The sequence below is a fragment of the Perissodus microlepis genome, chromosome 7, assembly GCF_051167445.1.
Source record: "Perissodus microlepis isolate ML-2025 ecotype Zambia chromosome 7, ASM5116744v1, whole genome shotgun sequence".
NCBI lineage: Eukaryota > Metazoa > Chordata > Actinopteri > Cichliformes > Cichlidae > Perissodus > Perissodus microlepis.
Genome location: NC_140467.1, coordinates 46,936,315 through 46,960,445, shown reverse-complemented (window position 1 = coordinate 46,960,445; position 24,131 = coordinate 46,936,315). Strand labels below are relative to the sequence as shown.

Genomic DNA, 24,131 nt, shown 5'->3' with positions numbered 1-24,131 from the left:
TTAGCACAATTTAACAGGTAGCCAGTGAATCTGAACAATTCTGTTGTCCCTAGCCTGCAGCAGCATTACTAATCATCTGCACTTTCTAGATGTTTCACATGCTAGAAACTAGAGAGGACAAAGATCATAGGAAACAGATTTCTTTTTACATTTTAAATTTTAAATGACCTTTTAAGGAAAAATATGGGGTCATTTTGAGTCTGTAAATATCTGGCAACTGAGGACACCAGTTGATGGACTTTTGGGAAAGGAATGTTCTCCCATTTTACTCTGACAGGATTATACATAGTAATTAAAAGGGGACCCAAGATAGATCCTTGGGCAATACCACAGATTAAAGAGAGGACACACCAGGTATCAGGCTATATAGCATCACTTCCTCTTGCTACTTGCTGCTAAATATCAACAAGCAAGGCCCATAAACAGCTTCTCCGTTTTACCAAAGTCACTGTGTCAGGACTTCTGATAGTGGTGCTCATAAAATGAATGAGTAAAGAGAACAGAACAACCTCATAGGAGGATAGTGGCTGACAGTGGGGGTAAAACAGACAGCTGGTAACATATCATTAAAATGAATAATAATGATGAACAACACAGTGAATAAATTCCAGGTTTTTTTTATTAATATTTTTGCTTCTTCAAGAAAACCAGATATTGCATCTATTAGAGGAGCGTATCTTGCAGAAGTCTTGTACTGTCTATGAGGTAAATGTACTAACTTTGTAATAGCCACTGTTGTTTCCATGATTGTTGTTTTTCTTTTAACATTTTAAGCCAGAAGACAAACATCAGATTATCCAGAAATAAAGAGGAATCTCACCAAGTAACATTTACATATCTTTATTGTGCCAACTGATACCATGTAAATAAACCACCAAATGGAAGCAGTCAAAAGGAGGAAGAACACCAAGCTTACACAGCAAAGTTTACAAAAGACTCATTTACTAATAAAGTTGGCTTTAATTTTAGTGTAAAAATGATATTAATAATACCAGAGAGAAATCTGCAATAATATGTATTTTACTCATACAAACATTATCAGAAATAATATTTTCTTTCTTCATATGGCAAAAATAAGCATGTATTGATGAACAACTTGAAACTTTTTAAATTCTCCATTTCTGACAAAAATATACTCAAGACTTCACATCTAGTCTAGGAAAATAGTGCACAGCAATGGATTAGTCAGTAAAGAATAATGCCAAAGAGACGGCTATATTGGTATACAAAAGTGTTCATATATTAAAATATAACAGAACAACCATCCGCAGACACAATCTTTTATAAATCTGAAAACACTGACAGTGTTTTCAAAGTCAGCTTCTGTCAGTTCTGACCAGATCTCGATGCAATAATGGAAAAGAACCAAAGAGGTGCACCATATTGCTTTAATGATTTAGTGATGACTAAAGAGATGAGGAGTGACCTCATCTCTCAGCTATAGTCATCACACCTTTCTCAGCTCTAAAGTCGAGGTAAATGAGTCGACTTTCAGCAGATTGTTACACCGGACTGGCATTTACAGTTTTTGTGTGTTTGGTACTTGCAGCAGCGTAATTCACCAGTCAGTCGCTAATCAATGATTTAGATCAGTGAGCTCTAAATGATTATCAAAACACAATAATGGAGAAAAAAATACCTATAAATACTCAAGTAAGCTCTGCCTTACTTCAGCTGTTCTAAACCTTTAAAAGTTTGTTTTCACTAATCTGGAAATGCGAGGGCAACAGTCTTGGACATTTCGTGGAATTTTCACATCACATTTCAGATTCATGGGAATAATTTAAATGAATTGGTGCACAGGCAAGTGTTGAATCCAGTATGAATACCTTCAAACTACTAATGTGTCACATCTCTCTGAAAGATTACGATGGAGTACAGAGAGACCGATTAGGACTGATGGTTAGAATGCTTTCATACTGGCCCACTAAAACATTCTTGTTCACGATATGAATCAAAGCACCCCTCTCATTCTCATGTGGTCTGTATATGTACATGGCTCAGCTACTATTTTCCCTTAAACAGTCAAAACTCAGTCAAAGCAGGGAAACAAGGTAAAGTACAGTACAAAATACAACATCAATGATTGTACATAACACCTGCAGGAGTCACAAATGTCTTCAAAGTGTCTTTTTGTCACAGAAGACTTCAGATTTGTCAAATGTGCACTTCAAGTCATTAAAATCTCACTGAAAAAACTGAACATCGGGTGAAATTTCTCCGATTTTGTGCAGTTATCGGATGTGATGGTGGCCTGGCAGTCAGTCGCCTGTTAGTGCGTGGAGTGGAGCTCACATGCAGTTGACCACGTTGCTGGAGCCTTGTCCGACGTCTCTGATCTGGCTGACGTGAGACGAACAGACAGCGACTCCAGCTCCAGCACGGCAGTGAGACACTGAGCCCACCAGCTCCCATCTGAACAGCAAAGATACACAAATCAATAGACAATTAACAACAAGAACACTTTGGACTTTTAGAGGTCATTTTAAAATTCCATTATTTAGAAAACTACTCAAGTCCTTCAAATGTTTTAGGCTAAATATATGGTACATATATAATGTACAAATAATCTATAATTATGGACTTATGAGTGTCTAATGAGTGTAGCTCAAAAAAAACAATCAAATTACAATGATAGATGGTTCAAGTCCCTATATTTTAATATTAATTTTAATTTTCAAATCAAGTGAATGATTTATCGGTATCCAAGCTAGGAATGATACCAGGAGCCAAATCAGCAGTTGACATAATGTATTCTTGTAAAAATATGATTAATGATGTTGGATCAATTTGCCCACTGCCAGTAACTTTCATCAGACTCTTATTAAGAATCATCTAATAAATATAATACCTAATTTTTGCTTTTTTATGTATATACATATTCTTGAAGAATAATAGTGGGAAAAAAACATTTGAAACAGGAATGCATCCAGAACATTTGCTGATCAGTTTTACTGAAAAAAGTTATTCTCTCACACCTCTGTACATGTAGAAACACAATCCTCATTCTTCTCCTACTGACCTGTTCATTCGTGGCTCAAAAGCCTCCACTGTGTTCAGGTAAATGTTCCCATTGTGTCCCCCGACTGCAAACACTCTTCCCATTACAGTGGCGACCCCGACCCCTCCACGTGGGGTGGTGAGCTCTGACACGTACTCCCAGCGGTGCATTCGTGGGTCAAAGCGCTCTACGGAGCTCAGTGGCGAGTTGTCATCAAAACCACCTTTGGAAAATTATAAGATAAGACAGTCATAAAAATTTTATTTTGGGGGGATTTTTAGGATGTTGTTATAAATGTGAAACCCCCATGCGAAATAAAAAAAATGCGTGAAATGCTGAGAATATTAGTAAAACCTCAGGTTTAACACCTGTTTTTAACACTGTCTCCCATAAAGACGGCATTTAACGACCTCCCCTGTACACTTAATGATGAGTTTTGACACCTCAGTATAGATATCAACACTATGACGACTATTCGAATACTTTCTGTGGGGGTTTCAAGGGTAGCTGCAAACCCTCACTAATTACTCAAACAAACGTAGTTATTTTGTTCTATAAGCAGCTCTACAAGTAGCTATACAACAGTATTACATGTTTTTACCTGAAGCTGGTGAACCTCAAACAACTCTTTAAATTGAGGTGATGCAATAAAATCCTCTTTCTGTGAATCAGTTACCAAATAGCTTTACAAACAATGAACTTTCAGCTTTCCGGATTCGAGCATTTGTTTGGTTCACCAAAGAAGCACCCATGAAAGAGGAAGCAAACACTGACAAACTGCATCATATAAATTCCGTGCAGTAAATTCCAACAAACATTATTGGACTATCCAACGAATCAGCCTGTAGAGAAGAATATGACAAGTGTTCTCCTACAATTCCTCTTACCCACTACATAGAGGCAGCCATTGAGTTTGCTGACTCCATTTCCAGCCCGACGCTGTCCCATCTCGCAGACCTCCATCCACTTGTTAAGATGAGGATTAAACCGTTCCACACTGGACAGTGACGCCACGCCGTCGTTGCCTCCCACAGCATACACAAAATTCTGAAAATGGGAGAGCATAAAGTAGTTAAGTGCTGAGTACATATCGCAGATCAGATAGATGTTTTTGACCTTTCTCTTCAGTTTTACCCCCAGTGCCACAGATCCAACTCCTCCCCTGGGGGTGTTCATCGGCGCCACGGCACTCCAGCAGTCACTTTCGATGTCATAACGCTCCACGTCGTTGAAACAGGAGTTGTCGTCCAGACCTCCAATAGCATATATAGGACCACCAAGGGCTGCCAGGGCTATCCCCCTCCTGAAATATATATGTTCATGAAACTTGCCATACAGTTAATGCTTCACAGAAAGAAATATACATTCCTTACTATGGAACAGGAATTTATGCAATCAAAACTTGTAATTTTTTTCTTTCTGTGTGATCATTAAATATTTTTAAATCACTCCAACTTTTCTTCAGGAGTTGCACTGGAGCAAATTTTCGATTGATACCTTTTGGTATTCATCGACGCTTTCATCATCCACTTGTTAGTGAAGGGGTCAAACATCTCCATGTTTCCCAAGTGTTCATTACCATCATGGCCCCCAACAGCATAAACTTTGCCTGAAGAAAACAAATTGTAATTCCCTGTTTGTTTACCATCACATGACCAGAATATGAACTGATACCATTAATACTGACATACTGCACACTAATCAGAAAATCACTGATTGGCCACATCTTATAAGTCCTATTAGTATCAAGCATTAGCAGCAGATCCTTAATGTCCAGTTAATTGGAAGGTGCAGCTCTCCTGAATCAGACTCATCTGTTCATTTTTTTCATGGTTATGATTTCTTTCTCCTCAAGAACACTTGCACCACTGAACAGGAGCATCCGACTGACAACCATATTGGTATGAGACAATTTAACTGTGTGAGTGATCAGGAGGATCTGGCTCATCTGTGCCCACTTTTGACTTTACTGAGTATGTTGTACTCTACTCCCTCAGCTTCCATAGCTCAACATTTCATCGTTCAGGTGAAAATGTTCTTGTTTACATTCTGTAATGCAATCATACAAAATCTTTCTTACCTCCTACAGATATTACGCCCACGTGACGCCGTCTGCTGTTCATTTCAGGGCCAAAAAACCAGCTGTTCTTAGTGATGGAGTAACACTCAATGCTGCGAAACGGGTCACCAGAACCGCCCCGGCCACCCACGCAGAACAAAACTCCTGAGGATACAATTGGACAGAACAAATGCCTGGCACTCTGAGGTCTTCAGGAAGAAGATGAAAAACACTTTAGCTAACATGGAAAAGTTAATATAAATTACAAGTTATTAAAAGTTTTGAAAGATTTATTTGAGCATGAGATTCAGGGCCCTTATTTTTCATGGCTTGGCAGCAACTTTTAAACTCAGTGCAGTGTTTTTGTTACAATCCCAGAGAACAATCCACAGGTGGACAGAGCAACACACACATATTAAAATTACTCGCCAGAAGCAGGAGAAAGCTATTTGTTAGCATTCGAGTGAAAATTAGGTCTTGAATTTCTTTACTAAGAGAAGTCTGGAAACATCAAGCAGAGCATTGCTTTCACTTATACACTGTCCTACATTTCTTTTAATAAAAAAAACATGTTTGCAAACCAATGCAGTGTGACATCAGTGCATCTTCTAGAAGCAAAATATAAAGTCTTTCACTCCATTTATTGTATCTGCATGACGGACATGACACAAACTTGTAGCAAAATACTTGGAACCCCTGAGACACCCCCACCTTTTCTCCTGTGATGGTGTGACAGTGTAGGTTTTTTGTCACTTTTGCAAAATAACTGCGGAAAGGCATAACTGATCAGTGGTCTTTGATCAGTGGTCATGAGAATTTGCATAATTATGATTAAGGAACTGACCTCCCAGCCCATTGTTCCTTCACTGGGCTGGCTTCAGTCCTTATGCAAATGTACTGTTTATAAGATTGGGGAAACTTGCAGTCAGCTGAGACTGAAGAAGTCACTTGGATGAGTGACGAAACGTTTCTCCCACAAAACGCTACGTCCAGATGAACAGAATCAACTTTTGGAGAAAGGCATAATAGAAAGCTTTTGTCCATTAAACACTGTGTTACTCACAGTGTTTAATGGACACTCAGCTTTGGCCAAATGGAATAGGACTGCAATTGTGATTTTAGTGTATTTTGGTGAGCTGACACACTCTACAGGCTCACTTTATGGACATTTGAGATTAGCAAACATTGTACTGTTTCTCTTGACCTTCGTGCATGAATTACATTTTAGGTTGTGGTGTTTTCAGGTGGCTGAAGTATTGCCCATTAAATGTCCAGTACCTTCTGTTGTAGCAGATGTCATCTGATTTTTGTTGTACATCTTCCTTTTAACATAGTCTTACTTGGCCAGATTAATCCAGGAAACCTCAAGCTGCATGGTACAAGGAACAGCTGTGATTGGCTCATGTAGTCAGGCACTGATTCAAATCTTTCCCTCCTGAACGCCTACTAGGGGTAACCCGAGTTTCTCTTTTCTGAACAGAGTAATTTCTGTCCTATTTCAGGCCTGCTTCAAAAATTATTGGTGATGGTTTCTGTCTATATAGCTTGCTATGGCTACCCTCAGAACAACCTGGAACCTATTCTAAATTGTGGATAAAAAAGTGGATAGTTTGGGTTGTTTCAGTGATATTCATCAGCACTGTGCTACTTATCTCTAGCTTGACTATAATTAAAACCCCCAAACCATCTGCCTATAACAGCAGATTTAAGGTACTAATATAATGTAAATAGGTCCGTAACTGCACATGAACTTGCAAAAAGCCACTTGGTTTTATGTCTGCAAGTGTGCTTTTATAAAGATAAGAAAATGTGCTGTAATGACTTTCTAAATGCCATAAAACAAAAGACTTGTTACATGCTCACAGCAGAGCACCACCATATAAAGGTACCTGCAGTGTGCTTCCTGGGTATGGTACGGACTGAATACTCAAAGTCTGGAACCACCTTGTTGTTGAGGTGCAGGTGGTAGTTTCTGGCTTCATCCATCAAGTCACGACAGCTCAGGTTACCTTTGATCATCTCGTCTTTTGCCACGGTTCCAGTCAGAAACTCTACTGGTAGTAGGGGCAGGCGCACCTAAGGAAAAGACAAACATACATGCGGGTGTCATGCGGATGCTAAAGTGATTATATAACACTCCTTTTACTCACAGTTATTCCCCTAAACATTCAGGTAATCAGTAAACCAGGTGATAAACTCTGACTTCTGACACACATTCAAGAATACAACACTAATATAAAAAAGAAAAAAAAGAAAAAGAAAAAAAAAAACCTTTCCAGGCCATTCTCAAACCTGAGACATGATCTGGTCCAGCCAGGCCTCGTGATGCTGTGGGTTTGCGTTTAGCCATTTCACTGCTGCATTGTACACCTGTGTCTCCGAGTGAATATTGAGGTCGCTGGAGGACAGTAATGTACGCAAGTGCTGGGGAGACACACATGTGAAGTCCTCACACTCCACTACCTCTGTGAAGTGCTCGCAGGCGTAGCGGTCAGCCATGTCCATCAGGTCCACCCGATTGTGGCTCTCGGCAAAGGTTCGAACTGCCAGGCAGTTGGTGGGGTGAAAGTGTGCCTTCATGTATTCACAGCAGGCTCTCGCCACCAACTCAACCTATTCGAAAGAGGCAATAAATCAACTTCAAATATTATGAGTTGGATTATATAGTTCAGTGTTTTTCTAGATTAAAACTGTCATTATGCATTAATGTGGTAAATCAAAACTATACTTGAAATGCAGGACACCTCTGTTCATGTTATAATCAGATGCTAGTGCTTGTTGTGCTTGTCTACCTGAAGGATGCAGGCAGCATAAAGCAGTGGCTGGACATTATCCACAGTTAAGGTGAGCTTGGAGGAATAAGCAAAATGCACCAGGTCCTGAATGGCATCACCATCAAAGTCTTTAATTTCTATCAGTTCCTGCTTGGCTTCAGACATCTCTGACAGGAACATGGCCCTGAGGAAATGAAAAAGTCACTTGAACACAAAGATTCAAAACAAGGCACCAGCTAATGTTTAAAAATGCAACCATGGTTCACATTACAAGTTGCCAAAAATCGATACTTTGACAGCAGTAACCTTTTAGTCTATAAAAACTGATTTTAGCTGAAAATAAACTTTAAACACTAATAAGAGTTTGGATTTTTAAATAAATTATTGTAATGTAAATATTAAAAAATTTCCAAATACTGTTCATCTGCAGTACAGTGTTCCCTCGTTTATTGCGGGTGTTACGTTCCAAAAATAACCCGCGATAAGTGAAATCCGCGAAGTAGCGAAGTTTATTTCTTACAATTATTATAGATGTTTTAAGGCTGTAAAACCCCTCACTACACACTTTATACACTTTTCTCAGACAGGCATGAACATTTTAAAACGTTTCTCTCTTGTTTAAACTCTCTCAAAGTTCAAACCTTCGTAGAAAAACAAGTCCAGTATTATAGAATGAAACCAAAGTCAAACCATGTTTTCAGGTCCAGAACATGGGAATAGAGCAGCTGTGAGAGAATTCAACATTAATGAATTAATGGTACGGAAGTGGAGGAAGCAAGAAGAATGAGTTGAGTAAAGTTTGATTGGTTTCACTTAATGCGCCTTATAATCCTTTGACGTCGACACTGTTGTGTTTGTTGATTTATGTAAATTTGACAAGCTGAACGCATTCTGTACTGTACAGGAGACACGGCACGAGATTTATTGAAAATTGTCTACAGCTGATCAGGATGCAGAACACAATGCGCTGTAAAAAAAACAAAAAAAAACCCCAAACATGCAAAATTGCACACAAAAAAAATCCGCGAAACAGCGAGGCCACGAAAAGTGAACCGCGATATAACGAGGGACCACTGTATATGTTTGTTTTTGGTTTTTTTGGGCTTGCCGTTTCTTTTGTCTTTTTTTGTGAGGACACACTGCACACCATGCTGTTGCAGGTTTTGAGCTGATAGATCTTTGGGAATCATCTTGTTGTTGCAAAAATACCAATTTATGCATTTCTCTGAAAACTGTCAGCTACAAGGACTGAAAATGATTGAAAAAGCAGCCAACGTCATAAAGAAAAACTAAAGAAAAAGTAAAACTTAACAAATAAAAGGTGGAAAAGTCACTGGTTTGCCAGTTTTGGCCATTGTTATCTTATTTATTTGCAAACTGGATATGATGAGGGAGTTGTGGACCGTTCTTAGAACACAATATACAAAATCAAACCATACTGTGTTAGATAAGGCTTAAAACTAACAACTGAGACAATAAACCCGTTAGTAAAACTTTGTGTCCTTAGGTCGTACATTTTTCTGTACAAGCAGATATCTTTTTTTTTTTTAAATCCAAGAAGTCTCCCCCCTATGGCTGTTAGAAAAAAACCCAGGGTTAAGACACCGATACAGGCAAAACATACCTGAAGTAAGGGATAACACAGGCCAGCACCAACTTGTGACAGTGTATCAACCTGCTGCCAACCTAGAAAAAGAAAAATAGAAAATACATGATACAAGCACACTTTGACATCATTACATTAGGGCTACACGATTAATCAAATTTTAATCTCAATCAAAACTAGTTTCCTTCAGTGATACTGAAAAATGTGCTCCAACAGTGACACAAACTCAAGCATTCCCTAAATCACTGCCTGACTATATGTCTGCATGCGCCAAACACCGGAGTTCCCTTTACCACCCAGCATCACGTTTCCTGGAATAGTGTGGATGAAGTCGGAAGCTGATGAACTTGTTCCTTCAAGTGAATCATCATCTGCTGTTTGGGTTTAGTGTAACCAAAATAGATTATGTGCAAAAGATTACACCACAACACAACCCACCTAACATATTAAGCGCTCTGAAAACACACCACAAACTGCAGTATGATAATGAATAAAAGCCAAGAAGAACAATCCAAGGTGAACCTGGCAACACCAACTCAGACGTCCACGAAAGCTGTGCAGCGCGACAATGCATTCATGGAGCTTACAAACACTGACTGAAATCACAGACATAACTGTATTCTTTTTGGCTAAAGTGTGTCCACTAAACATGACGAGTAAATGGATGTTTCAGGAAAATAATCAACTTTACTACAAAACATATTTTATCCCCTCATAGAGTTATGTGTGGCGATATGTGGCGATAGCTGCGCTATATACAAAATGAGGGACCTCACTGCTGTCAAATGCTTTGCTACAAGTTTTATTCACATCATGAAAATCCAATAAATAGAGTGAAACGTTAGCTCCTAGGGGATGCACTTGAGCCAGGTGAATAAACATCTTTCACAATGTAAAAGAGAAAGCAGTGCCTTGTGGATTTATCTTTGTCTTTTCTTTGCATTACAGTTTTCCTGTAAGGGCTGCACCCAAATCAGGTGGATAAGGGGGACCAATTTTATTTCGATACACAGATCAGTGTATTATTAAGAATGTAATATGGATTATATAGTATAGTATTATACTTCCATGAAAGAGCAATAAAAATGTATTTTGCCATGGAAATCAATAAATTATCCTGACAAATAATCACGATCTCAATATTGATCAAAAATAACTGTATAGCCCTAATATACAGGGTGGGCCATTTATATGGATACACTGTAATAAAATGGGAATGGTTGGTGATATTAAAGTCCTGTTTGTGGCACATTAGTATATGTGAGGGGGCAAACTCCTCAAGACGGGTGGTGACCATGGTGGCCATTTAGAAGTCGGCCATCTTGGATACAACTTTTGTTTTTTCCAATAGGAAGAGGGCCATGTGACACATCAAACTTATTGGTAATGTCACAAGAAAAACGATGGTGTGCTTGGTTTCAACGTAACTTTATTCTTTCATGAGTTATTTACAAGTTTCTCTTTGTTCACAGCCATTGACATGTCGAAGAGGTTAACACGTGAGGAGCGGATTGAAATTGTGTTGATATCTGGTGAACGCAGTAACCGGGTCATTGCAGCAGATTTCAATGCAAGACACCCTACGAGACCACCCATCTCCCATGCTACAGTCAGCAAACTGCTAAGTTCCGTTAAACTGGTTCAGTGTTGGATTTGCCAAAATGTGGACGCAAGAAAACTGTCACTAATGAAGAAACATCAGTGGCTGTCCTAGCTTCATTCAGCAAGAGCCCACAGCGTAGCACTCGCCGCATGTCACTGGAGAGTGGCATTAGTCGAACATCCCTTCGGAGGATATTAGCTACTCACAAATGGCACCCTTACAAACTCCAGCTACTGCAGCATCTCAACGAGGATGACCCAGATCGGCGCACAGAATTTGCAGAATGGGCAAAACAAAAATTGGAACAGGACCCTCAGTTCACGCAGAAGATTTTGTTCAGTGATGAGGCAAACTTTTATGTGAATGGTGAAGTTAACAAACAAAACCACCGCTACTGGTCTGACACCAACCCACATTGGATGGATCCCTCCAAGACTGTTGGAACAACAAAAGTGATGGTTTGGTGTGGTATATGGGGTACAACGATAGTGGGTCCATTCTTCATCAATGGAAACCTCAAGGCCACTGGATATTTGAAATTGCTACATGATGATGTGTTTCCCTCTTTATGCACTGAAGCTGGCACGTTCCCTGAGTTTTTCCAGCAAGATGGTGCACCACCACATTATGGGTGCCAGGTCCGAGCATTCCTAGATGAACAGTTTCCTGGAAAGTGCATTGGTCGTCGTGGGCCAGTTGAATGGCCCCCAAGGTCTCCCGATCTGACCCCCTTAGACTTTTATGTTTGGGGTCATCTGAAGGCAATTGTCTATGGTGTGAAGATACGAGATGTGCAGCACCTGAAACTATGGATACTGGATGCCTGTGTTGGCATTTCTCCTGCGGTGTTGATATCAGTGTGTGAAGAGTGGGAGAAGAGGGTTGCATTGACAATCCAACACAATGGGCAGCACATTGAACACATTTTATAAGTGGTCAGAAACTTGTAAATAACTCATGAAAGAATAAAGTTACGTTGAAACCAAGCACACCATTGTTTTTCTTGTGACATTACCAATAAGTTTGATGTGTCACATGGCCCTCTTCCTATTGAAAAAACAAAAGTTGTATCCAAGATGGCCGACTTCTAAATGGCCACCATGGTCACCACCCGTCTTGAGGAGTTTGCCCCCTCACATATACTAATGTGCCACAAACAGGACTTTAATATCACCAACCATTCCCATTTTATTACGGTGTATCCATATAAATGGCCCACCCTGTATAAAAGTTACTCCTTAATGTTCACTATGTGATGTGATTTTGGCATTAGTTCTGAAATTGTGAATAGGCCAATCTAAAAACCAAAAACCAAAAAGTAAAAAGGAACAAATCTTTCTCGAGTCCAGGTGTATAGGCCCACCTTCAGCGTGACGTCACAGAGTTCACCCACTTCATAGAAATGCCGGAGCGAGTTATGGAAGTCCTTCCAGGCTTCATGAGCCTCAAAGACAAAGGACCCGTCAGGTTCACATTCTGATTTCAATGCCCTGCTTGCAGGCCGCTTCTCCTTGGACTTCAGCTGTTTGGCATGGTCTGGCACCACATCCCCCGGTGCCATAGTGGGCTACAGGAAACAACACCTAGATGGTAAAAATAGAAGCCAGTAAATACATAAAATCATATTCTTTCCACTTAGGTCTTTTTTGTTTTGCAGTGTTTTAACAATACAGATGCTTTAATTCGATTTAAATCAGATGATTTTATGTTAAAATAACTGCAAATGTTCACACATAAGTGTCTGCTACAAGGAAAGCAGTGGAATAGTGAATCTCCTCTCCCGTCTCTATATTCATGGGTCATTCATAAGGCTCTATCGCTGTTCATCTTTTCTCAGTTTTATTGGATTGTAGCGTAAGACTGTTAAAAAAAACAACAAAAAACCCAACCCAACAATACTAACAGTCTAATCACAGCCTGTAATCACTAATAAGCGCAATTTTTAAATTCCACTGAATTCAACTGCATCCAACAACTGCAACTCAGCACAAATAACAGCAACCTTCAAGAGAGGCAACGAAGAGGAAGTGAGGGGTGGGGGACACGACCTGTCAGCTGAGCAAGTTAAGTCAGTATTCCTCCCCCGTTTTAGTGTCACTTCTTCACTACTTTAGCAAAACACAGGAAAAGCAGTTCCCTCAAACACACAAATCACACTTTAAAAATAAAAAAACTCAACAATCTAATCCATTTAAAAAAACCTACCGATCGGTGAATCTGATGAACAATTTCCAAAATTGATATGTCTTTATTTAAGAACAGAAAGTGAGAGTAACAGCTGAAGCTTTAAGCTCCACCTACGCCTTACAGATGATGTACTGTCTGGCTTTTTTTAAGCTATGCCCCTGATACTGAATAGCCTCAGTGTATCGCCCCCTCATCACTAGTCCTCTCAGCTAAAAGAGCAGAAAACATCAAGTCCCATCATATGCACTTATGATCAAAGCCAATCGCCACTTCTCTTCTACTTTGTAGGCTTGTGGATAGGCTTCAACATATGTAGGGATGCAGCAATATCCATTTTATTTAAAAGGCAAAAGCTGGGTTGGCCTAAGCAACCGTTGGAGGTGGTTTTAAGATGCTAAGATGATCAGACTGTGTTATTTTATTTATAAAGAGGAAGTGGAGTGAGAGAGTCAATAATTTAACGACAGATGCAGTGCACAACTACTGCTCAAAGTGCACACAGAAGGATGATAACAACCACATTTCACATCTCATGTGACACAAAAATCAAGACTCCCACTGATGAACTAACGGGGCCAATGTGAGGCACTTTAGCATACAAAGAGAGTCACGCTCTTCCAAAGACCTACAGTTGTCATGTCAAATTACTTCACCTACTTCCAAGGGAGCACTGCAAGTGCCCTTAATGAGGCCAAATGTTGTTCTTTGTCATTAACTGACTAATAAAACTGACAAGTGAATGCACACTGAGTTAAGGGTCAGGCAGCTCTTGAAAGTGTCTGATAAATGTCAAAGGGCCAATCTGCAATACAGTTATCTGCACAGAGTTTGCATTTACATCATCTTCTCTGCCATGGATAGCATTTAGCACACTTCATCTACACCTATAGATTATTGTCGCATTTATCAGATATTATATCTTGTACAGGTCTCATGCTTTAAGTAGCCCTCAGTGCACTAAATAATCTGCACCAACTTAAATATTGCATCTAGCTGTTCTGCGTAAAGAACATTAAGGACAGGTTTCATCCAAGATTGTTTTACTGCATGTAGGTAGGTTGTTAAACTCGGTCAAAACGGTCGACAAAACAACTGAACTAAAATCTCTGTCGACATACATTCATCCAAAGGTCAACAATTTGTGAATCGAGACGCAATTATGGTTTAGTCTCCACAGTATAGCACCACTAGTTAGTTACACATAGTATGCTCGTTTGTGTCTTAAAAACCAGGGAAATGAAATTACACTGCTCTGCATTATAAATCTAGACAGCTAGGCTAGCAGCAGATTATTGGCTAGCTTGTTTGCTAAAAGCAGCTACTAGGCAGATTAGCATTCGCATGACAGCTAACGTTGTCTGACAGGAAACGGGCAAGATGAGGGCACAAATTTAGCCCCCCAAAAAGTTACAGCAGACCTGCAATAAATAAAAAAGTTAATTTCCATAAGCGTTCAAATGAATTATAAAGAAATACCTCATGTCGCAGCGAGAATTAAGATGCCGGCTTCATTGAGGGGAATGCTTTGCTGCTTGGCAGTGGCACGTTTGTTGTGATTCCAGGTGCTTCACGGGTAATGTAGTTTCAAAGAAGTACAGAAAAAGAAGCAGAAGTAACAAAACGTAAGCTAAATAAAGCGGTCTCTGTGACACCCTGAAATATCCCCCACACAACTGCCTCTCGGTTCTGAGATACTGACACTTTAACGTTGATGTCTGACATCTAAGACATTAAATTTGATACCGATATTTTAAAATATCAATATCAAATCTGTTACAGTGTAATGGTGCCAGCTTAAAAGTTAAAGCATCTAAAAAGCAGTACAACAGTACTATGGTGTGTGTGTGTATATAAATAAAACATAAGAAGCTAAAGAAGTGGGTACAGTAGATAACACTTGGGACAAATAAAGCCCTAAAGTGGGGAGAAATGTGCAAAGTAAGGACATTTAAGATTGTAATTACAATTACACAACTCTATTCTCCAATAAAATCTTACATAAGATCGCACATTAACACCTTTGTACCCTGAGGGGTTCTCTTTACTGAACAGTAGTGTACGGCTGGCATTTCTATAGCACCCTGCAAACAACACTGAAAACAAGTCGTGGAAGTTCATACACAAGCAAACATGGAGAGGCATGGCTTAAAAATATGCAAGTGTTCCAGCAGATAGTATCAAAACTAAGAGCGCTGTGTTTAATGTAGTTAAATAGAACAGAGACCTGGTACAAACACAGAGAACACTCAGTCAGCGCTTGTATTCTGACATACGAGATATTTACATTTAACTTAATATTAAAAGTATATAGTGAATAAAAATGACAACCAACTCAAGTAAAACACATCACACAATTATCAAAGATCATTTATTTCGGAAAATGAGTAAATTATGCTGTTAATCAACAGAAAAAAAATACATGTTAAAGTGTGTTTTACAGTCCAATTAAAGGATCTACATTTTTTATTTAGATTTTTTTTTTTAGCCAGCAACTACAACACAATGTCCTTTTCTGCTACTTGTACTGCTTCTTCTTCTTCAGGAGAGCCTCTCGTAAAGCAATCTAGATTAAAAGACACATAAAAAACATTTCCAGGTGAAATGCCAAAGTAGTTTCTTGTTTATATACACATTTGTAAAAGACATGTATGACTTACCTGTTTCTCTCTGAAGGAGCGTTTGCCTTTAGTCCTGACGTTCTGACTGTGCCTCATCATCATGAAGTTCTTATTTCTCCTCTTCTCCTTGTTGCTGCTGCTAGCGTGTGGGTTTAGCTTGGTCCGCTTCTTGACAAATTCCTTCCTGTCCGTCCGTCCCGCCTAGAAAATCAAACACATCATTAGGCCAGAATGCTAACAATAAATCAGGTTTACACTTCTGAAATGCACTGAGAGTTTCTTAAACTCCCCAGAGTCAGTCAGTGTTTCATGTGCATGAACTGATTTTTCATTTAAACAAATCTGCACATTTCCATCACAATTTATTCACCATTGCTGTTGCCAGTCGTGTTTCCTTGTCCGCTTTTGGTTTCTTGTGCAGTCTCTCAATATCTCTCAATGTCAGCAGCTCTCCTCTGGGAAAAAAATAATTAAGATGGCCATCATTCTCAACAAGCTAATCAGCACAAAGGCCCACACGCTAAATTCAAGAGACTGTGAACCTGAGAGTAAAACTGTTTTGCACAAACTATTAAGATTTCAATAAAATACATTTCATTTTATGTGCCTTGAATGTTTAAGGTTCATTTCATGCCCTTACTTGTCTCGCTCGTCATCACTGTCCACATTTTTCCTCTTCTTGCCTGGTGCAGCATTGACCTCTTTGGCCATCTGGACCAGACTGATCTTCTTGAAGTCATCTTGGGTGAGGAGCCTGCTGGCGCTGACCGCCGCTGCCTTGGCTTTTCTTTCCTCAGCTGTCATGCTTTGAAGCTTCTCTGCCTGATTAACAACAAAAAACAAAGATGAAAAACCAGAACAGTTTTATAAATATATACCTTTTTTTTCTACCATGAAATAGTATGAATAATGAGGTTTTAGCAATCTGTCAAGCTATGTTTGTTAATTTTTTTCAACTCACCACTTCTCCTGTATCTTCATCAGATGAGTGGTGAACGTCCACCCACTCCCCATCTTCATCATCATCACTAATACTGGCACTCTCCCAGCCGTCTGTTATATAAAACAATACAAATATATTATTCACACATTCTGTACGTACACAGAGAGCGCGCAGGCGGATGTTACAACAGTGGCCAACCTTCATCGTCCTCTCCCTCTTTGTTCTCCTCCTCCACCTCCAGGACCTCGGCTCCGGGGATATAGTCTTTAGCCTCAAGCTCTCCGTAGTCTTTGATCTTGGCCTCTGCCGATGCCTCAGTGGGTCTCCCCTGAATGACAAGTACTTACAGACATGTAGCTTCAACTATTCTAGGAACTGGAAAACATTTATATTGACCCAGGTAACAAGAATGGGCTGATCTCCATCTTTTATCTCCTTTGTACTTCTTGAACGTTCAGAACAATTTTATGGTTTATTAACATTCATTTTACATTAGATTTTCAAATGTGCTGCCACTACTTGACTACTTAAGAAAACATAGCACCCCACAATTCACTCAAATGTTCATAAAATATATTTTTTCCTCATTTTACTGAAAATTGGAAGGCAAATCATCATTTTTGAAAATGTTTTGAAGTTCATACAGAGTTCTATGAAGCTCACCCTATCCTTTCTGTGCAGCATCTGTGGATTAAGACTCCTGAACAACTGGATAAGTCCTCTGGCAGACATCATTACATCTGAAAATCAAGGCAGTGTACATCATGTGAACATGAATACAGACTTCAACACAATCACAAAAACTTGAAATAGACCAATTACTTACTCTTGTCTTTGTGGGTCTTGTATTGGGACAGGTCCTGCAGAAGGTCCTCGTTGATGGCGAGCGGACAGCGTGCTGCCACCTCCCTGATGGCATTGAGACTGAAACATAAACAAAAAAGTCAGTTTTATTATAAAAGTATAGAGTAAAACTAAAGAGGTAGCTACAAAAACCCTGTATGAACACTTGCTGGGCACCTAACAGACTTCTCATTGATGAAAATATCTAATCAACCGATCACATGTCTGCAACTCAACTCATTTAAGCACATCGTCATGACAATGAGTTCACTGTATTGAAATGGCACCATATCTCATTCCAACAGAGCACCTTTGGAGTGTGGCGGAACAGGAGATTGACTTAACTGATGTGCAGCTGATAAATCTGCAGCAACCATTTGACGCTGTCGTGTCAGGTAGGAAAATCTAGAGCTCCTTCCTGAATCTGTGCCACGATTACACAGAGGTGTACCTAATAAAATGGCTGGTCGGTGTATGTTATAGGTTTAGCTTGACTCATTTTTCAATTCACCGCATCTTTTGATTATCGTATAAAGATCTACTTACCCCACAGTCATGACCTCCCCAGAGTTTCTCTCTGTCACAAAGTTGTTGGCGATTGTCATGATCACAGGTTCAATGATCTGTAGCAGAACAGTGTTAAACAGGACGAACCGTGTGAAACTACTGTGTTAAACCAGCTTAAAACGACTGAGTAAATGGGAGTAAATGTACCTCAGGGGGAACGAGCTGGTGGGAGGCCTGAGCAGCACAGAGAAGAATCTTTGTCACATCTGCAAAGATGCTAGTTAGAAAAGTCTCATGGACAAATGATTTCTCATGAAAATTCTAATTTAAATGTAAATAATAATAATAGCTTAGCTAGTACTGCTATGTATCGATTTAGATTGTTTTGAGGTGGGTTGCTGAGTTTTGGAGATATCAGGAATGTTTTTTTTAAAACTAAACTACACCACCACACCAGAAGGAGTGTGGACCCAGTTAAGAAAGTTCCACTAAGAAAGGACACTGATGTTTATATCCCATCTAGCTGGTGGACACTGGGAGATGAACTTTTTGCTGTCAGGTAACACAGTACAAAGAGACACTGCTGATGAGGTATCACTCACTAAAGCAAGAGACAATTATTTCCATTTTATTCAAGAGAAGGCAGCAGACATCCCCAAAACTGGGTCTAGATGAATAAACAGCAGTACAGAACAGAAAAGAGCATCTGTTTCTTTAGCTGTGAGTTCTTTTTACCTCTCTGGTGAGGCTGAAGAAACCTCTGGATGAAAGGGTAGAAATTAAAGAGGAAGAGCTGTAAAAGAAAAAGAACACCAAGTGTTTACTCGCCAGAAGAAGAAGAAAAAAAACACTGCATACGTCACTCATGCCTCAACAGCTGCGATTTAAATGTGGAGTTCAATAAAAGCCAGTACATGTTTTACCAGACCCGACACACAGGACTGAAGGGTGCATTTAAAACTGCGTTAATCTGACTTGAATAAACTCATTTACGAAAGAACAAACCCCCCCCCAAAAAAACAGATGAGTCACCGACCTCGTGGATTCCAACCAGTCGGGATATGAGCTCCATCATCATGATCTTAACCTCAAAGCGCTCCTTTGAGTCTTCCAGCTGCTTTAAGAGCTTCTCTGAGAAATCTAAAGAAAAACATTGATTTTATGCAGTTCTATGAATGGAAGCCTAAATGACCTCGAGGCAAATTCTGTGTGTTCCATTTGCTGCAGTGATGCTGAACAATTAGATACCTTGAGGGTCGTGAATAAGGTGAACTGCAGAGAAATTAAAAACTTCTGCTTTCTTCTTCTTTTTATGTTTCTAAGAGAAAATGCGAGGATAAAGAGTTAAAACAATTCATCCTAGCACAGCAGTAAATAATCTCTCAGTACTGTCCTGTTAACCATCTTAAAGTTACACAATTGGAATTAGAAACAGTCCCTTCAGTTAAAACAGTGGCACCTTGAGGACTTTCATAGCCTTTTCCAGCTTCTTCTTGTTCTTGGAGGTTTTCTTGCCAGTGGAGAATTTCGCCATCAAGTCTCTCGCTGATGGCCCTTCATTCTTTACACACACACACACACACACACACACACACACACACACACACACACACACACACACACACACACACACACACACACACACACACACACACACACACACACGTCTGTTTCAAATGCATTCTACCTCAGCATGAAAGAAAAAAAAAAATTCTATATTGTATCATAACATATCATACATCAAACTGTCCATCTTTGATGCTTACCTCTGATTCTGAGTCACTCTCGTTTTTCTCATCTTCATCTGTTCCCAGGAAGAATTTAAGGCCTGCCACAAGGATCTAAACAAGAAGATTGCCTGGTCATAAGCACTAATGTTTCCACTTAATCAATATCATAAGCAACGTATTTTAATATATATGTATGTATATATGTATACATACAATATATATGCATACATATATATACATATATATATTGCTTCCCCCCCTCGTTGTATACCGTTTTGTTTGCTTTTGCACCTTTGTGGTTCACCTACCCAATTTTGCTGTGCAAGAAACCCCACAATGACAATAAAAGCTCTAGGTCTAAGTCTTAAAACCCCCAAAATATACCTTTGTCACTTTGGAGAAGCACGTAGTTGTGATAACATTAACTGTTTTGGGATCATTCCTGCAACAAAAAAAACAAAAAAACATGTTCAAACAAAATAATGATAAATTTGCTGTAAAATAGCCGCTTTAACGTTTCAGTTTCACTTTGAACCCACCATATGTTCCTTTTGTACAGCTCCACCATCACATCTAATGAGATCTTTGCTGCTATCGGATTACTGTCTCTCAGCATGGTGTACATGAAGTTCTGTAACATCTGTAACAAATGACAGCACAACGCTGTGAGTGCACACCATTTTACAAAGACTATCAAACAATATCAGGGTGCACAACAGCTGTGTACTTACTGTGTTGACCTTGTTGTTTTTATGTTTTGCGTTGATGTTTTTGATGTCTGCTACAATGTGTGTGTACAAAGTCTGAAGAGAGAAAAACATTGTTTACATGAAAGCAAAAAAAACAAACAAAAATAAACAGAAGCAATCAGAAGACTGTCCCATTGGTAGGTCTGCAGAAGCTCTAACAGCAGAAAACCAGGTCCACAGATCAAAGTTATTAACTCATCACTACATAAGGCATTCACCAGTTAGCAAAATTAAACTCACTGGCCACTTCGTTAGGTACACCTGCTCGAGTGGTTGTTATAGTATCAGCGTTATCTAATCAGACAATCACATGGCACCAGCTCAACGAATTTAGGCATGTAGACATGTTCAAAACAATCTGCTGAAGTTCAAACTGAACATCAGAATGGGGAAGAAAGCCGATTTAAGTTAAAAAAAAAAAAAATCCAGTTAATAGCAAGACTGCTTTAAGCAACAGGAACTCAAATAACCACTCAGTACAACCAAGGTCTGCAGAAGAGCATCACTGACTGCAGAGTACATCAAATCTTAGTACCAAATGAGTATCACAGCAGGATAACACACCATTTCACAAAACTAAAATCATCGCAAACTGGTTCCTCAAACATGACAAGTTCAGTTCACTGTACTCAAATATCATGTACAGCCACCAAATCTCAATCCAACAGAATGCAGGCTTTTTTACATTTTAAATTCCTAAGTTTTAAAAGCTTAAAACCAACTAACAGACTCAACAGAACATGAACAAGCAGCTTTATGACTAAAACAGCTGTACTGGATTGAGTCAACCAGCCAAGTCATTCAAAATCACACTCATGTTTACAACAGCAACCTGTGGAAAAATATGAGGTCAATATTTTATTTTTATTATTGCTCTAGCATATTGTACGAATATATATGTGTATATATAGAATAACGAATCTTGGCCAACAAACGGATAAGATGCCCCAGATGGCATGTTGGCTCTCGAAATTCTTAATGTCAAGAGTTTCACTTCCTGCTTAAATCTTAAGGAAAAAAAAAACGGCAACATAAAATAATTTCTATTATCCATATATCACGAATGGTCCTCATGCTCAGTATTGATCTAGTTTTTGGGCAAACTGTCTACATGTTTACACAGACAAAACTTTTGTTTATCTTTATAAATATCTAAACAACAGCTTCCCAGATTGCTCTCTCAAAATACTGAGAAAAAACTGTAATGTCCCTTAATTACGCTGCTGTTTGGGGAAAGAGCTTAGTCTTACCTTCCTAAGCAGCTTGTCATGACATCGCAGCAGCTCAAAGAAGAGCTCTAGGAGGCCTGAGGCATCAATCAAGTCTTTATTCCTCAGAAGGATCAGAGCTTTGCAGAAGGTCTGACAAAGACAGCAGAAACACATATAAACCATTCAAATCTTTAGCGAAACTAAAGTGACGGGTTCACATGAATCCTGGTGTATGAACCCAACCTCACCATTCGTAGGTCCGGCTCCAGGACTGTGTGGTAACTAAGTAATAACTCAGACAACTCTTTAGGAAACGTGGAGAGCTGCTGGGGGAAGCAGTGACCAACCTGAAGGGCAAAGAATAATTGTATTGAGACAACTTCTAAGATTCAGGATTATCCACTACACCAAAAACACACCGGGTTACCTGAGCGAGAAACATAACGAGGTCTGCAAGCTCCTTGCTCGGTTTGTCAGGCTGCAGCTTAAAGATCTGCACATTGGACTGATAGTGTCGGTACTGTTGCAGAAACTGCGGACGAAAACGAGAGGATTACATGAGTAAAAGAAGGCTCACACTTCCAAAACAACTCTACCAGCTAATGCGTTTAGCAGTCTTAGCTAACAACACTCACCTCCTCGACGTACGACTGCGGATCTCTTTTTATGAGATTCTGAAGTTGAGGCAGATTGTTTGGTAGTTTGTTGTTCTGTCGACCGGACATGGTTTAAGATTATATTATGTATGTGTTACAGAATAATGAAAAGCAGCACTTCTTACAGGGAAAGCATGGCCAATGTGTACGCTGCCATTTAATTTGAGGGCATCCAAACGTCACATCCGGCCACACTGTCGTCACTTCTGTTTTCGTCTTCGAAGAAGCGCTCGTGTACAAAAATTAAAGGGGAGAAAAATCGTTGAATTCAAAGAATGTAAAACAATGCAGAGTTTTTGTGTGATAATATTTTGATTTTATATTCATAAGCGCTCTTTATATTTTGCGCCAACTTTTCGTGCATTTAAAAATCATGTAAAAACTGTTTTTAGTAAACAAAGAGCATGTCTCTTTGTATACTTGAAGACAGTTCAATAATAATAAATAAATAACGGTATGATGAAGAGAAATGTGTACAGTAAAGTCAGAGAGCTTTCCAACGAGTTTTATATGGTGGCCCTGAGAGGCCAAACGGACTGCAACTTAAGCAAACACCAGCAATAAGAAAAATACTGCAAAAACACACAAAACACAACGGAAATGGGAAAAACGACAACGGAAATAGAAAAAAAGAAAACAGAAATAAGAAAAACGAAAACAGAAATAGGTAAAAACAGATTTCCATAGCACAAGGGAAGTGCTTCTGGGGAGACAATAACCAGATGGACCAGTTGCGGGAACCAAAATATGCTAAGAATTGCGGTGGGAGACACTTAAAAGAAGTGGAGGATCTATCCGTTTTGTGAAGGAAAAAAAGATGAGAGGTAAGTGTTAGCCTAAAAATCCATCATCAGTATTATATGAATCATGATAAACACACCTACCATGTTTTGGGTTCCTGCAACTGGTCCTCCAGGTTTATGATGTACTTTCATTTATCTTTACTTAGCTGATTATTTCTTGCCAGAATATGAATTCTAACAGTTGTCAAATGGGGCTGTAGGCTGTGGACCAAACTTCTTTTCTTTTCTTTTTTTGCTTGTCCCAATCAGAATTGGCAGTCTGAAGGCCAAGAAAGATGCCAAATGGATTTATTTTTCCAAGTGGGTCATTATGGCTTTGTCATATTGGTCCACTTGATTGATCTTTATTATCATTATCATTATTATTTATTTATTTTATTTTAAGTGTATAGGAATTTCTTTCACTTGTATTAATCACATTATTGTATGATGCCTTGGTGCCACTGGATTTTAACATGTCTGACACTCATACATTAAGAGGGGGTGTAGTAAGGATGTTGGGGGAAACAGGAACTCCACAGGAAGAGTCTTTTGTCTCTTCGAGGCCTCTGGGAGGTAGCAAGGGAGTGTGAACCTTAAGGTGTGAAACAGCTGTGTACTGCCTTTGGTTCCTGGAGAAGGTATTTAACTGAGAGCCATGCTAGGCTCAGGGAGACTCTGCTGACCCTGCCCCGTGGTCATGCAGGCTCTCCATCAAGCTTGGTTGTATGTTGTCTTTGTGTGTTTGGATTAAAGAATGTTAGCTACCGCTCACCGCTCGTCTGCAGGCTTTATTTAAGTGGAAAACTTCCACAACATAAGTTATTACAGACTGGACAGGCATGAGTGGGGGATAAGAAAG

At 39.4% G+C, this 24,131-nt stretch overlaps 2 protein-coding genes across 2 annotated transcripts; both read right to left on the bottom strand.

Moving 5' to 3' along the window:
- Nucleotides 1-824: 824 nt before the first annotated feature.
- klhl8 (kelch-like family member 8) lies at nucleotides 825-14,814 on the bottom strand. Its single transcript, XM_084935477.1, has 12 exons — nucleotides 14,707-14,814; nucleotides 12,407-12,626; nucleotides 9,459-9,520; nucleotides 7,853-8,018; nucleotides 7,353-7,673; nucleotides 6,950-7,136; nucleotides 5,082-5,225; nucleotides 4,499-4,610; nucleotides 4,136-4,304; nucleotides 3,889-4,048; nucleotides 3,023-3,224; nucleotides 825-2,415 (listed from the first exon to the last, which is right to left on the bottom strand). The coding sequence occupies exons 2-12, from the start codon at nucleotides 12,602-12,604 to the stop codon at nucleotides 2,292-2,294; spliced, it is 1,845 nt and encodes a 614-aa protein (XP_084791603.1). The 5' UTR covers nucleotides 12,605-12,626; nucleotides 14,707-14,814; the 3' UTR covers nucleotides 825-2,291.
- Nucleotides 14,815-15,581: 767 nt separating this feature from the next.
- sdad1 (SDA1 domain containing 1) lies at nucleotides 15,582-22,670 on the bottom strand. The gene is made up of 22 exons (XM_084935476.1): nucleotides 22,467-22,670; nucleotides 22,259-22,363; nucleotides 22,080-22,178; nucleotides 21,871-21,981; nucleotides 20,603-20,674; nucleotides 20,411-20,511; nucleotides 20,256-20,313; nucleotides 19,908-19,982; nucleotides 19,601-19,702; nucleotides 19,390-19,459; nucleotides 19,178-19,281; nucleotides 18,877-18,934; nucleotides 18,349-18,407; nucleotides 18,181-18,257; nucleotides 17,618-17,715; nucleotides 17,455-17,531; nucleotides 16,990-17,119; nucleotides 16,810-16,901; nucleotides 16,489-16,670; nucleotides 16,219-16,303; nucleotides 15,888-16,049; nucleotides 15,582-15,793 (listed from the first exon to the last, which is right to left on the bottom strand). The coding sequence occupies exons 1-22, from the start codon at nucleotides 22,554-22,556 to the stop codon at nucleotides 15,746-15,748; spliced, it is 2,055 nt and encodes a 684-aa protein (XP_084791602.1). The 5' UTR covers nucleotides 22,557-22,670; the 3' UTR covers nucleotides 15,582-15,745.
- Between the last annotated feature and the right edge of the window lie 1,461 nt (nucleotides 22,671-24,131).

What these genes read in the sequence shown, in the direction of transcription:
- klhl8 (XM_084935477.1), bottom strand. Translation starts at nt 12,604, where the DNA reads ATGGCACCGGGGGATGTGGTGCCAGACCATGCCAAACAGCTGAAGTCC. An exon ending in TGGACCAGATCATGTCTCAG is followed by an intron (nt 7,137 to 7,352) that starts GTTTGAGAATGG and finishes TCTTTTCCTTAG; the next exon opens with GTGCGCCTGCCCCTACTACC. An exon ending in GCGTCGATGAATACCAAAAG is followed by an intron (nt 4,305 to 4,498) that starts GTATCAATCGAA and finishes TATATATTTCAG; the next exon opens with GAGGGGGATAGCCCTGGCAG.
- sdad1 (XM_084935476.1), bottom strand. Translation starts at nt 22,556, where the DNA reads ATGTCCGGTCGACAGAACAACAAACTACCAAACAATCTGCCTCAACTT. An exon ending in CGCAGTCGTACGTCGAGGAG is followed by an intron (nt 22,364 to 22,466) that starts GTGAGTGTTGTT and finishes TTTCGTCCGCAG; the next exon opens with TTTCTGCAACAGTACCGACA. An exon ending in AGGCTATGAAAGTCCTCAAG is followed by an intron (nt 19,460 to 19,600) that starts GTGCCACTGTTT and finishes ATTTTCTCTTAG; the next exon opens with AAACATAAAAAGAAGAAGAA.